The sequence below is a fragment of the Camelus ferus genome, chromosome 15, assembly GCF_009834535.1.
Source record: "Camelus ferus isolate YT-003-E chromosome 15, BCGSAC_Cfer_1.0, whole genome shotgun sequence".
Lineage (NCBI taxonomy): Eukaryota > Metazoa > Chordata > Mammalia > Artiodactyla > Camelidae > Camelus > Camelus ferus.
In genome coordinates this window covers 21447586-21463337 of record NC_045710.1, presented here as the reverse complement: position 1 = coordinate 21463337, position 15752 = coordinate 21447586, and the positions used below count along the sequence as shown (strand labels likewise).

The window sequence follows — 15752 nt, the reverse complement described above, 5'->3', positions numbered from 1 at the left end:
CGTATCCTGGCTAAAACTGAGTTGTCTTAATACAAGTATAGTTAATTGGCTGTAGAAATTTAGGGAAGGAAAGACTATTTCTAGCTCATAGAATCAGAAAGCTTCATGGACGAGATGGACACAACTAGTAATGATCTTTTTTCTCTCATCTTCTTGCCCATTTCAAATATCCCTGTGTAATAATTTCAGCAGGAAAAAAAAAAAAACAACCAGAACAAACTAAAATCTGAGTGATTATTCCAAGAAAACACCACATATGATACACACACACACACACACACACACACACACACACATACACCAATATATAGAGCCTGAAAAACCCAATGAGTGGAAATTTAACATTACAGACAGAAACTGGCACAAAAATGATGGCTTTTTGGGGCAAGAGTTCTTTTCCTATTTCTTCTGCATTTTTTTCCACTTCACTTGATAATCCACTGGCCTATTACGGACAACTTCAGCAGACAGATTTAGAACTTGAGGGTTTTATCTGTTCTGACAACTCTCTCCCAATGTGAAAGTATGATGTTTTAGCACTGTCTTGCCAGAGACTGCACTGGGGTTGTGGTGGGGAAACCTGAATATGAGTGGATGGACACGTATCACTGAAATAAGGAAAAAATTCTCTGGGCTGTGGGTAGGGACGATGTCAGTCGAATGGGAAATGCTGCTATTACTCTGGTGACACAGAAGACGACTTTTTAGTGCACTTTAATACAACAATGACGCCTATGATCTTGGAGTCTGCAGAAATGGAATTTTAGTCATGACTGCTATTTGTACCTCTATATCCAAACAGCAAAAGAGGCAATTAGAAGCATCTGAGGAACTTCTGGTTTAGCTCCTCAAATGAATAATGCCAAATAAAATTCTGTAATGCAAATTAAGATCTAAAGACTGAATTTTATTATTAAGCCATAATAATGTCATACTAATACCCAATAAATGGCTAGTTATGTCTGTTAGCTAACTTAGCTCTATCTTAAATTTGTGTGGGTCAACACTTTAGATAAAAACACCTGCTACCCTCTTAGAAAAAAGAGTAGTAAGAATACAAAATAAAATTAACTGGCTCATAGGGTAGAAAAAATGGTCAGCAGAATACAAAGATCTGAATTCAAAATTATGAAGTGACATTAAAGAGGGTGACCTTTGTAAGAGAAAGGTAATCTGCTTCAATTTATGGAAATGTTATGAACTCCTAGCCAATAGGAATCAAGGCTTCACAAAGCTAGGACTTCTCAGGCATGCCCCATCATACTTTACTGAGTCTAACACTGCCACTTTTTTGCAATTGCTTTGTCATTTTCATCATTATCCTCCTAGCCAAACCTTGCAGGGCCAATAGCATAAGTTGCTCAAGTTGGTTCTTTCAAAATAGCAGTAAGTTACTAAGTGAGAAACTTAAAGGGAAGCCTAATCTTTGGGTATGTGGTACATTATGCTGTTAGCACCCTTACTGTTAGAAAACCCAAGGTAAAAGCTGCATGATGAACGAAGGTGGATACAACAGAGACTGAGCTCGGTGAGACCTCTTACTGCCGAGGAGAGTACAAATAAGCCAAATACTAAAAATAGTAACTTTAGCCACCAAGTTAGAGTAATCACCTACAAATACAATGTATTTTACTGCTATTGTGAAATGGATGTTAAATATATACATAAAATAATATTCTCCAAGTTGATGCCTGAGGGTTATTAGCCTGTTAAAGAATTCTGACAAACTTGACCTTCCTCGAGAAGCCCATCCACCACTCTCATACAATTTGGCTGTAGTGGATTTGCTCCATTCATTAATTGATTCATTCATTGTTTACTGAACAAAGCAGCACTGCCCCATGCAGAGAGAGAGAGAGAATCAGAGACATTGACAAACCCATGATTCTTGCCCCAAAGGAACCTACAATCTGGGAGAGAAGGTAGAATATATTTGCAAATGATGTGATTCTGAAGAGTGGTTCAGCTGTTGCAGGAGACTGGAGGGGAAATGACAGCACTGCAGGCTGAAGAGACCAGGAAATGATCTATCTGAGGCAGGCATAAAAGAACAGGTAGACATGGTGAAAGGCAGAAGAGACAAGTGCGTTGCAGGAGGTGCAGGGAAGGAGTGAGGCCAGTGAAAGATGTCTCCACTTCAGATGGAGCTTAAAGCTACCATGAGAAGTCAGGCTGGGCCTACAGCATGAGGCTGGAGAGCTCAGCAATGCTTTTATTTGTTTCTATCAGCTTCCTTTTCTCACCTTCCACAGCAACTATTCTAAACTGTCACTAATCACCTGTGTCCCCTCCTCTCACTGCAACAATCATCGTGTTATCTAACCTCTGACCTGACAGACAGAACAGGCTTTCATCAAAGCACCCCTTGCTTTCTCAGCCCTTACTCTCCAAACCAAAATATATACTCAAGGCCTGTCTTGCTTCCTGCCTTAGAAAATGAGAAATCCCCTTAACTCTGTTTCTGTTCCTATCCCCTCCTGATTTCTCAGAAAATCTGCTCCATCATTAATTAAATTTTCTCAGCATTTAGGAATACTTAACTCCCCTAGTCATCCTTGACATGGCTTCCCCTTCTACTGACTGCTCCAGCTCTCTGCCCTCCTTTATCAGCAAACTCCCTGCAGAAATCACCTAAACTTGCTATCTGCATTCACCCACATCAGCCTCCACTCCACCCACATCTGGTGTCTAGCACCCCTATGCCTGTGAAACTATTCTCTAAGGTCAACAAATACATCCTAGTTGCTGCAACCAAAGAACTCTTCTCAGACTTTATGTCCAAAGAGTCTACTGGCACCTCAAATTTCAGGTTGCTAATGTTTTAGAAAATGAATCCATCAGAGTCCATGAGTAATGAACCTTACTAGCAGGCCAACAACTGCTGAAAAAGATTGATTTAGATGAAATCAGTATTTGCCAATATATGTCAAATGACCATCTGGGACCATCAAGGGACATTATATATAAAATCTGTGTTTCCAATTTAAAAAATATTGTTTAAGGCACAGCTATTAAAGTTGGAGTGGGGTAGAAGGCAGAAGTGGGTGGGGTTTAGGTTCTATGGCTAACTCTGTAGGTCACTAGGGGTGACAAGCACTAAGTTAATCCCCCTGCTAAATAAAAGTTTGCCAATATAAAATTATGGCCATTTACATACGTATACAGAAAAGGCAAGATTTTTTTAAAGTCTCAAAACCATTTGTAAAAACACAAATAAGACATTTCTCCAATGATTCTTTCTCAGAAAACAGCTTTGTAATTAGGGTGAATCATACTTTTTTCCTATTATAAGACATCACACAGTCTGCAAATAACCTCACTCATGGCAAAAGAGATGTAAAAAAGCATGAGAAGCAATTACTTTTACTGAGTATTCCTTTAAACTGAACATAGTTAATGCAGAAATCTCAAAATAAAAGACTATTTTGGAATGACTATGATGATGGAAAGCCAGCGGATCTTATTTTATCTGAGAACAAGTAGTAAACTGCTTAGGAAGATAATCAACTCTCTTAGAATACTAAGAAGGGAACAATTTACTCAGCAGTCCCAGAGTATATTTATAAAGTCATAAATACTACCTTCACAACTCCCATTATTTCTGACTCCTTTTATTTGTCACTTTGTTAGAAGTGAGGCTTCATGACAACTAAGACTACCCCTCTAACTTGAGCACTTAACACTAAAAAAAGATGAACTCTGGACTCCAGTCAGGCCAGTCTCCACCACTGGATCTCCAACCCGAGTGTACACTCCCAATATCTTTACCAAATCAAATCCTACTGTTCCTCAAAATCTAAATCAAGATCTGGTTCTCTGAACTTTCCCCTTGCTCTGCTAGTTCACTGTGACCCTCTTCTGCGCTATTGTATACTGTTTCCGTGGTACTTGATCATATACTAACTTTCCATATAACAGAAAGGTGTTCATCATAAATTTTTATTCTCATGCTGCTACCAGCATACCTTGATCTTACAGTATTAACTATAAAACGCAGGCCTAAGATTCAGATGATAGGCACTTACAAAAAAGATATTTTCTTTATAATATTTAAATAGAAACACCTTTAATAAGCACAATTTTAATGATAATGCATGCAGGAGAAACTTTTTATAACATGATTCTCACTGCATAAACCCTATTCATTTGTCAAGTCTAAACAAAAGTCAGTGTTTCCCATCAAGTCTTTCCTAATTTTAGTTCTTACCAATATTCATCCCTAAAGTACTAAAATATAAGCCTTCATTATGACTGATTTAATAACATAAGAGGTGGCACAGTCTACTTGAATTACTAAGGAAATTAGTATTGGAACCAACATATTAATGATTTTTTTTTTACTGATCAGAAAGGTTATTAATAATTTCTTTAATAAAAATTAATTCATAAACTATTTGGAAACCATTTGGATTACTATTACGAACCTATTGTGGTTGTTAAAATTCTATTCTGGATGAAAGCAACTAAGTCCTCTGGCAAAGAAAAGAATGTTCAAGGTAGTTTCCATGTACACACACCAACAGTGTGAAGTTCCTCTCTTAACTGGAAGCATATCATGGCCAAGTAGTAGATCTTTTATAACAGTAATAGCTAAGCAGTCTGCAAAAATAGGAATGGTTTGTTGTCCAGCTTTGACGAGTGTTGATTAACCCAACTCAGTCAGATCTGCTACCAAAGAGTAGTCATAACTGTGCATAGAAAAGACACTGACTTGTACCTTCTTTACTGCTATTAACTAGCTCCTCTCCATTGTAAATCACCGAGAATTTAACGCAATAAGTGAAATATAGGAAGACTCCTTATGACTTGACTTCTAAGAAGGTCACTGCTAAGGTTCATGTTTGACTAGAGCAGTTTTTCTTAGCCTGAATAACACGATGCCTTCCCCTCAAGCCCTATGCACACACACACTTTAATACCTGACTGGCAACATAAGCCATGTTTTTCTTACTTCATCTTCTGCGAAAGGCCATTTCAAATCTATGAGGAAATGGGGAAGATGTAAATCATAAATAAACTATGAATAAAGGATTTTTAAACTTTAGTCCCCCAGTCTCAAAAAGTGCTTTCAAAGTTTCCATATGGAACCCCAAACTATTTTCAGACTACATTTATACAATGCAAGATTAATCCAAAGAATGTAGTTTGGGGAGATAAAATCGAAGAAAGCAGCTATTAACCTACAGATAAGACAACTCTCAACACAAATTTCTCATATTTAACATCTAAAAAGTTGTGTAGTGCCCTCACAGTGTCAAAGGATAGTTGTTTAAGTCTACAAGTAACCATGTGCTGTAGATTCTTTTAAAATGTGTTACATATAATAAATTAACAAGGAATTACAGGCAGTTGTTTACTGAACAGTACTCAAGTATTTGTTAGAGAACTATTTTGGTCACACAAACAGGCAGGTAACATGAACAACAAAGACAAGAAGAGCGCTAACAGGAAACTTGCTCTTCAAAGATTTATGCCAGCGATTTTTATTCACGTAAAATATTAGAATGAAAAGAATCCAACGCATTGTAGGTTACTGTTAGTTTTTTACCTCCAAATGAGACTATACCTGGAAAAGGCACTTTATAAAACAAAGATGAAGAAATAAATCTAAGTGAGTGGTTATACTTAATTTCTCTTTTAATTATTATTCCCTGTGAAAAAGATAACTCAACCACATACGAAAATTCTTTGTACTAAGTTACTAAATATCACAAAATAAACACACTAAAATAGGCATGTTGTGTGTACATGCATGCTCTCACAGATTCTGCAGGTCAATATTATAAGATGGAGAATACTTGGAATTTACTCTATGTGGTCAAATGTAATACTTGGGTGAGAAGAGAATGGAAGCCATTGAGAATACGTGCGCATAACTTTGTTAGGAGAAAGCAGGTGAATGAGGAGGTTACTAACATACTTTCAACACCTTACGCCTCACAGAGTACAGATAAGCCAGCTCTGACAACTGCACCAGGGCTTGTTTGGCTTAGTCCAGATTGTATAACAAAGTGCGTTTGGGTGCTCTTAGCAATCAGATGGTAAGTTCAGGGATGCCTATATTATGAAATAAACAATATTACATATAAATATAATCATTTTATATTATAGAAAATATAATTACGTGAAATAAAATGGAGAAAATGATTCTTTCATTTAGAAAGCTATTCAGACATTAATTAGTAATGTTAATTAATAAGTAAATAATTTCTTAATAAACATTAATAAGTAAACAATTTCTACATTTAGTTTCATGTTCTTGTGGGATTGATTTTTGATCAGAATCTGTTTTAAAAAGTGAAGGCACATGAACTTGGTTTGCATGTGCACATGCATAAGCACTCACACACTCACACTAGCAAGCTCAGTATTGTTTTAACAATACCTTTGCAATACTCAGCACAAACATCAATTTATTTAAAAACAAAACAAAACAAAATCAAAATGAGAAAATGTCCTAACAACTGGAAAAAATAGAGAAAAAATATTCTGAATAAAGAAAAATATCTGATGCTAAAAGAGAAAAGGCACAGCCTTTATAAATAATGAAATGGACACTGCCTAAAAAAAAAACAAAAACAGAAACAAGTTAAAGCTTTAAAGCTTTTTTGGACAAACCCAAAAAAGAAAAATAATACATCCATGATGAAAGGATGTAATATATAAAATGAAAAGGTGGGCATAAGTTCCCGTTCAGATGAATTTCTGGATTAAGGGGGCCACAGCAGTTAGATTCTCAACTTTGGTGAGAATAAATTTTGATTTTCATATGAACAGGAAGCTAACGCATATTGTTGCATACATTATGCATATGCACTCAAACTCGTACTCTGCTTCAAAACAACATGATAAGGACAAAGAGATTTATTTAGTGCTGAACCACTGCACAGTGAGTTAACACCAGGAGGGCACAGCCACCACCGTTCTCACTGTGGTTTCATAATGCTCACTTATGCCTTGAGAGGGAAAACGGAAAGAACATTTTCATGTATGGAACAATATTCTGTACAGTCAGTAGACAGTCTACAGGAAGCTATCACTCAAAGGCAGTTCCACAAACTTTACTTACAAAGCTGCTTCCACAATTCTAAATTTTAAAATAAATATTTTGTAAGTGTCACAGTTATCAGCATCTTTCACTGTATTACTCTTAAGAAAATAACATAAACATTATAACAGCATATCAACACTCAGGCAAAGATAAACCTGTTGAATGAGTAAAATACAACTTGTATATACATTTCACTCATTTATGAAAATGATAATCTAACCAACAGAAGAATATATACTTTGAGAATTGTTTTTATTAATGGTGCCAGAAGACATGCACTCATCACTCAGGCCTACCTTTCACACCAGCTGGCCGGTGTTAAATAGTACATAGCCCCAGAACAAGATTTTTCTCCTGAAGTCAAGAGGTACAGAGAGGCACAAGGCTGCAATGATGGTCTCATCAGTAATATCTCAGAAGCGGAAACTCTGAGCAGAAACACTAATAAACAAGGGAAATACTTAAGGACCACAATTCCATACTGACTTTCACATGGTCAAATGCCAAGATCTTGTTCATTTAAGTTACAAACAACATGCTTCTGTACGTCCCTTCTAATAGTATAGATAATCTGAAAAAAAAAAATCAGTCTAACTTGTATGCTTCAGTAATTAAAAAAAAAAAAAAAGGCAACCATCTTAAGATAGCCTTTATTATCAACTGTGTACCTGCCTCATGTGGCCTTCTAGCACTGCCATAAATCTCACCTCAGATGCAATGAAAGGGTCCGTATGGGTTAATATCTGCAGAGTGTCTGTTGAAGGTGGTAGAGGGCATTACTAATCACAAGGGCATTAATAAGCATGGGAGGTGCATATGTGTGTGAGATGCTGAAAATAGGGCCTAAAAATTTGTACAGACCATTATTGAGTACCTATATTAGTAACACTCGGACCTCAGATATAAAAACAAACAGGACACAGTATCTACCCTAAGGAGCTCAGAGTCCAAGGGAGAGAAGGACCAAAAAAAAAAGAAAAATGAAAGCAATGATTAAGACAAATGCAGAGAGTATGATGAGAGTAAGAAGAGAGAACCCCAGTAACCTGTCAGGAGATTGTTTGAAATGTAATAGCATTTGAAGTATCTTGAAGGACCAACAGGAGCTACCAGATGACTGAGAACAGTTTAGGAAAAGGAATAGCGTGAGAAAAGCATATTCCACATGGCTGTGGAATTACAGAAAAGGTGTGGAGTTACAGCAAGAAACAAGACCAGACAGGGACTAAGCTTTGGGCAATGGTCTGCTGACTATGAGCCCTTGGAGGCAATGACAAATTCAATTTCGAACATACTGAAGTACCCCCAGGACCTCCAGGTGTGGCATAGGTCACATGTATGGCTCTGAACTAAGAAAGGGCTTTTGGTCTAAGGATTTAGACTCAGGAGTCGTGAGCGTTCACTTGGGCCCCCAACCCAAATGACGTGTCCGAGGGAGAAAGTATGGAATGAGAGAAGAAAGGAGCCTGGGAGAGCCTTATGAGCAACAGACTGAAGGAAGAAATCTGTAAGAGTCTTGAGAAGTGGCCAGAGAAGTAAGAGGAAAAAAAAAGAAAAGCCAAGGGGAGAGTGTATTTCAGGAAGAGTCAGCAGTCCCAAATGTTGCCAAGAGGAAAGTAAAGTAAGAATGGGAAGGTATTCACTAGATTTAGAAATAAAATTTCTGCCATGAATGGTTTGGGTGACATGGCTGTTGCTGCCCTTTACCCCTTTTTTAAGAGGTAAAATGTATTAGTGGCTATTAATATGAGATCTGTGCTAAGACCTATTAGAGAGGAAAAAGACATTCAGTCCAGATGACTGCCAGCTGGGGGAAATGAGAATGGACTCTTAGAAGATCATTAAAGGAAGAATTGCATTTGGAGGTTAAAGAAAAGAGCAAAGCCTTGCAGGTTTTAGGCTGGACAGATATAACTAGAGGCAAAATTCTAAAAGCATAAGGCACAAGTCAGGAATAGTTCATTAATTCAAATAGGTTGGCTCACACTGCATGAATGAGTGGTAAAATTTTAAAAGCAGATTGGAACCATATTATAAAAAATCTTGACCAAGGAATATGGAAGTAATGCAAATATTTTAAATGTCTTTCCTCTCTGGAAAATGCCTAATTATTGTTTAATTCTCAGCTCACGTGCCACTTCTCCAGTGTCACTTTAAGGAAGACTCTCCTTTCTTTATGTCCTTAAGTTACTGTCTGTTCATCTCTAAGATAATGCATTTTAATGTTTCCTAAACCTGATGATACTCAAGGGAATGGGGTGTGTCATAATGTCTCAGGAAGTCAAACAACGTATGCGCCTAAGAGACATTTTCTGAACAAATAAACATACATAACTATTTTAGAGTGGTACTTTATGAAGACCAACTGTTAGCTGTGTGCTGTATGGATTAACAAAGAAGAAATTAGAGGCAGACCAGTCAGGAAGCCAGGAAGAATGAAAAGGAGAAGTAACGGGATCCCATCAAATGGGGCCACTGTAGAAATGCAGGGAGTTTCTCTAAGAGATGCTTCCAAGGCAATATTGATAGAATCTGGTGACCCACTGAAAGGGGGCAGAGCATAAGACTAACATTTTTTAAAAACCTTTAAAAAAAATATACCCTCAGTTCAGTAATTAGATTTGAAAACATATCCTAAGGAAACAACTAGAGATTTTCACATACTTTGGCATTATTTATAAAAGTGGGAAACGGAAAACAATTTTAATTTTGAATAACATCAAATAAATAGTAGTACCTCTATCTGATGGAATACCATGCATACATTAACATCATATTATAAAAAACTATGTAAAGGCAGTGAGAAAAAATGTACATTATACTAAGTTTTAAAAAATCCTTACAAAATAGGATTTGACCCAAATTTTGTTTGATCTGTATAAAAACATGGGAAAACACAGGAAGACTATATGTCAAAAGGCACTGGATATTTCTGGGAAATGACTGACCAGACTATGGGTGCCGTTTTCTTCTTTATAATTAATTTTCTAATTTTTTTGCAATAAATATATTCTGTTTTTACAATAAAAATACGCATCCCTGTTTTTATAGGAAGTGAGCTAGTATTGAGAAAATCAAGTTGTCAGGACGTTTTGAGAGTCAGTGGCAAAAAAAAAAAAAGAACCATAGTTTGAAAGGACAGATATTTTGAGTGTCATTTTTGTTTTGCTTTATTTTAAGGATTAGAGAAAATGGAGGAGGAGCTGGTAAATATAGCAACTAGAAAAATTAAAGAGGTGCTTACAAAAAGGAAATCTTTGATGTATTTTTTCATTTAAACAAAACACACAGTACAGCCAAGGATACCAGAGAGAAATCTAAGTAAGAGAGAGGAAAAAAAAAATCTACAAAGATGGCACTTTTGTACCATCTGGAATAGAAAAACTGTTAACTTATTGCATAGTGGAAAGAACATGGGCTTTGGCATCAAAAAGACCTGAGTTTAGACTATGGTACCTCCACTCAGCAGCTATGTAACTCTGGGCCATCTAGTAATGTGAGCCAGTCTCCTCGGGTGTAGCTCAGGGCAAACCATCACCTGGTGCAGTTAGGAGAATTAAGTGATCTGCAAGAAAGTGGCTAGTAGGGTGGCTATGATCCCAGGAGCCCACCACCAGACACTGATTCAGCAGGTGTGAGCCTGGACCCGGTATCTGTGTTTTTAAAAGCTGCCTGGGTCATTCTGCTGCATGGGCAGCAACACTGAACAGCTCAGTGCCTGGAATATGGCAGGTACTTGATAAATGTTGGATGGTTGTTTTTATGGACAGAACATAGGGGTTCCATCGTTTTTCATTAAGGCCGTAATGACTTTCTTCATTAAACACAACGACATGAGCTGTCCTAAGTGAGCATCTCAGATATTTTGCTATGAGAAAGAAAGAGAAAACTAAAATGAACAAAGAAAACAATGTAATGCCATTTATGATCTAAAGCATTTAAAGATTTGACGTGAGTGACTCCAAAGGTCTTTAACATGTGGTTATATATAATTTTGCTAGGCAAATTTGAATCATTTCTGCTTCATGATGTGTTAGGACCAAGTCACTTAGTTGATCTGTGTGCTTTCTCACTGATCAGCACCCAGATTTCCTATAGATTTTGTTGTATTTTATTCATCACCATCAATAGATAAAAGCTTTATTCTTTGTAAGGGTCTAACTGGCCTCTAAAGAGTCAATTGCTAGACTACAAAGATACCTGCAAATCTGGGGAAACACAAAAGGTCTCAGAAAAATATTCTAGTAAATGTCAAAGATTTACTTTACAATTACATTTTTTAACGTGAGGGAAAGGTCTTACCCCATTTTATAAATAGTTTCCAGTAATAAAAAGTCACACGAGAAGGGCAGAGTGCATGGCACATAACGCACCCAGTGTTCCACTTCTGCCTTTCTTCCTGGCCTCCTGGAACATGCTGTTTGTTAGGAAGAGTCATCAAAATGCAGTCCTGGGGGAGGCTTACCAACTGAGAAAAATGCAACATGAGCCACAGAGAGTGATGGCTCCTGCTGGCCGTCTTTAGTCCCCCACTATATACAGCCACTTCAGACAAGAACAGACTGGATTACCAGTAGATGGCTGTGTACTAAGCAAGAAGTCCAAGACATGAAAATGGTCTACAACACCACTGCAGACTGACCTCTCTAGAATCAGTACACTGCTCTTACTTCCCAGGAAACCACTGGCTCGCTCAGAACAAACGAGAACTACTATAGACCGAGTTAGGGAGCCAAACACAGGACTATCAGATAGTACATATGTACTCTGGGTGTTAAGTTAGTGATTTTCTCTCCCTGAATACAGACTGAAGAGTTTTATTCAGGTGTGCTGATCCAAATTACCTAGTGGGATTTCACTTGTTTTTTTAATGATTAACCCTATATCCCCTAGATTAGTGGAAAGATAGTATCCTTCATTCCTTCATATTTAGAATTTAGGCATATGAGCTAAATATGGACTAAAATATGGATTGTTTTACTTTGAATTCAAAAACATTTTATTTCAAACCCCAAACTTAAACATATCCATATGTGTTAGAGTCTTAACACATGAGCTGTTTGCTTAAGTGACTTGATCTAGAAATGGAAAAAATGAAAACATGACTATTTGGGGGCAAGAATTAAGTTCTGCAACAATAATGGCTCCATACAACCTTCTCAAATATTGTCTGTTACTCTATAAAACAGGTCTTCAGCGCAGTAAGACTGGTTTTGCCTAGCTGACCACTCAGTGCCACACTGGCCCAAACTCTGTGCCCTTTCTAGTACTCCTCCTTTCCTGTCCTCACCCTACCCTTACTTTTTCTGCCTATAGAAATCTCACATAGTCTCTAAGGTCCAAGGGAAATTCAGCTTCTTAAAGAAGCCTTACCTGAGTATTTCAGCACTACATGATCTCTCCTTACTAAATACATCTGTAATTGTGTAATGTAATTCAGCATAATATTTTGTACTATATACCATGAAACTTAGTGTGTAATTATACTGCCATATAATTTTTTTACATTTTTCCTTGTGTACTATTATCTATCCATGAAGATTGTAAACTTCTTGAAGGCAAGGCCATATTCAAACAAATATGGAGGTTTTATCCCTCACTCCCAACTACTTTAACCTAATTTCATGTTGTCTTAATGTGCACACGTGTGCCGCCTAATGGTGAAGGTAATTATTGCATGGTTACAACTCAGTTATTGACTTAACAAAACATGTAAGAAAACCAAATGGTCAGACCAAATTATTACTTGTTTAAAAGCAAAGAAGAATAAAGTTACTATTGTTAAAAATAATATAGCAGCAGAGATAATAAATATAACTAAATTTTGGTACATTAAAAGTTTAAAATTGTGACAAATTTATTATAACTTTAAAAAAAACTTTCTCATGTAAAAGCTTCCTTTCTCTAAGTTAACAACTTCATTTTGGGTTTGTGTTAATCTAGTACCAAAAAAAGTTACATAATCATATATTGAAATGTCCTGTGATTAGGGGTACATATGAAATAAATCATCCATGACAGATATTGGTCAGTGTAATATATAAAACTCTGGGAAGATGATGGTAGGCACTATGCTCATCTTTTCAGACAAAAGAAAATATTCTTAATCTTGGTGAAATATATTCTAAACATAGGCACAGAAATGACTTTCCTTGTAGTGCATTTTCTCTTATTCAGTGCTTCCTGGTAAGACTTATCCTTAATTTCTGGATGTCTTGAACTTCTGATTTGGCTGAATTTGTGCTATTATTAGATGCCAGCAACAGCAAACACGTGAGTGAGCCGTAAAGATGTTACCTAATAGTAATTGGTTTTAATATGTGGTCTCCAGATTCCATTGGAGTGTTTATTTATCATGGTCATTTGTTTTAACAGCAAGCTTGTTTTTCACATAGTTGATTAACAAAAGCAGGTCTCAGGGGTTTAAAGATCAGAAAGTTGTGCTGGGCCCTTTCTGACTCTTAGATTTCCTTTCTCAAACATTCTTTTTCTCTGACCAGAGGATGGTCTAAGATCCTCTTCACCTCTGATTCTTGATGACACTGTTTCTCCTTCTGTTCACTTGACACCCCTCACCCCTACCCAGGCTGTGCCGGCCTCCCCTGTCATCTGAGGCAGCCTCAGAACCACCTCCCTTGCGACCGACCACTATCCCTCTGATCTGGCTGTTTAGCCTCTTTTTTCTTTTTTAAAATCTTCCCTGAAGAAAACCATCCAGCTCACTACTATTACAAAGGTGCTCTAACTAAAATCTCATATAAGAGGTATCAAATTACAGTAGAAAGAACACAGGCTATTCAGTCAGACAAACAGCACTCCAATACTTTAAGCTTCTTCACCTCAATGTCTGCTTCAGTTCTGCCCTGCAAGTTAACTACTGGTAACGTGGCCATGTGCGGTCATTGTGAGGATTAACTGATCTTATGCATACAGAACACATAGCATAATGCCTGGTACTTAGTAAATGCTCAATAAATGTTAGTTGCTGTTAACTACTATAATTATCATCATCATATTTGTTTCTGTTGCTACTACAGTGTACAGGTCCTGTTCTGCTTTTCTAACTGAAGTAAACAGAATCATCTAACTGTTTTTTTAGCTGAAGCAAATGGAGTCAACTGACTGTGTTTCTTTCTTTTTTTTACTGATATGGTGGGGAGTAGGGTGTGTAACCAGTTGCCAATTCTGGCATGAAAAATTACATGCTGTGGTTGTTGACTAGTACTCTGAATGATGACTAAGTAATACATGTTCCCCAAAGTTATAAATCAGCTTGCTGCTAAAATGTTTTCCAGATTTCAGAACAGAGAGCTCTATAGATATATCCTTATCCACTAAAATAGTCTCAACCATCCTGCCTACAATTGAAAAGATCTGTATTAGCAAAAGATGTGTTCCAACAGCATGTTCCATGATGTCAGAAATACTTTTAAAGTAATCATTAAATACTATAATATCATATTGTTAAATAATAAACACATATTTTTGAACAAGAAGGGTGAGTCTAAATTGAATGCCACAGTAAGTGGCACCACTTTAAAAACAAACAGCAGCAGCAGTACCACTGCTTTAATGTCTTGGCGCCTTCCTGTCCTATTCTACAGGCATAAAGAATTGTTCTCTGTGAGCTTCTATCAGTAGATGGCCACTTGCTATTCACATACAGTAAGACCATCAAGCCCACAATTCCATTTTGTATTAGCTACAAGCACAGAATTCCAAAAGCAGGCCAAACTAACATGGACATTTTTAATTTGCCAGTGTGATTCTGGATTGACTATACATTTCTTTTAACTTTACATCTTAAAGTACATTAAGCCCTAAACGAACAACAGTGATGCCAATTATGGAAAGAAAAAACTTTATACCTTTTCTTACATGTTTCAAGACCTTTCCTGTTAGGCACAAGCAGTTTTATGACAATGCAGCAATTATCAGATGAAGGTGATAATTTGTCACAGATGTCACCTTTATACAATATGGCTTGCCAGAAATCAGAGTGGAGAGCAGAAACATGCAAACAAGATTTTTCTTCTGCCAGGTGACTCTGGGTTTTGAATTGCTCTTGTAAAATTAATTATACTTCAGCATGTTTCTGGATAGTTCCTTTTTGGTATATATTCATATGTCTTTTATTTACTTGTTTGTATATATGAATATATAAACATAAATATGCAGCTATAATAAAAGGTACAATTGGGTTTTTTTCATAAAAATATCAAAACATAAACGTTTAAATGGGTGTGACACCGTGAACGGAATCACCTTGTCCCAATATACCTTTCAACAGACATGGCTCTAGAGGAAGTGTGAGGGGGTAATATAAGCCACAAAGTAGGAAGCAAAAGAATGAGGTTCTGTCTGTGACCCATGAACATTTACTAACCACCCTGGATGCCAGTTGTATTTAACTATAAAATAGAGGTAGCAGTGCTTGCTTTCCTACCAACTAGAATCATTTGTTGAAGTGAGTGGAATAATGAATGTAAAAATGTTCTTTAACCCATAAATAACTATAGTATAAATGATAAGATACTTTTAGGACAGTTTTGCTTCTTTGAGAAACATTTAAAACTGGAATCATAGTCTAACTGTATGTATCATTTTCTATCTATTCCAAAAAAGGAGGAAGAAAAAGTTTTCTTTTGTTTTTGACAAAGAGGTATTTCTTATTTGTTTATTTCTTGAGATAAAATATGAA

At 36.6% G+C, this 15752-nt stretch overlaps 1 protein-coding gene and 1 long non-coding RNA gene across 7 annotated transcripts in view; one reads left to right on the top strand and one right to left on the bottom strand.

Moving 5' to 3' along the window:
* The window catches only part of LCLAT1 (lysocardiolipin acyltransferase 1), a 162812-nt gene that overhangs the window by 48217 nt on the left and 98843 nt on the right, over positions 1-15752 (bottom strand). Inside the window, exons 6-7 of one of the 6 annotated variants that reach the window (XM_032497295.1) lie at positions 7348-7492; positions 4920-4980 (exon numbers count right to left, since the gene is read on the bottom strand). The exons of 3 other annotated variants lie outside the window; for them this stretch is intronic. In XM_032497295.1, the coding sequence (XP_032353186.1) occupies positions 4953-4980; positions 7348-7492 (173 nt within the window). In that variant the 3' untranslated portion in view covers positions 4920-4952. Of the gene's footprint in view, positions 1-4919; positions 4981-5633; positions 6058-7347; positions 7493-15752 lie in introns of those variants that run through there. 2 more of the 6 variants (XM_032497296.1, XM_014557946.2) reach the window with 2 other exon arrangements.
* The window catches only part of LOC116668927, a 121776-nt gene that overhangs the window by 45589 nt on the left and 60435 nt on the right, over positions 1-15752 (top strand). The window lies entirely within an intron of this gene.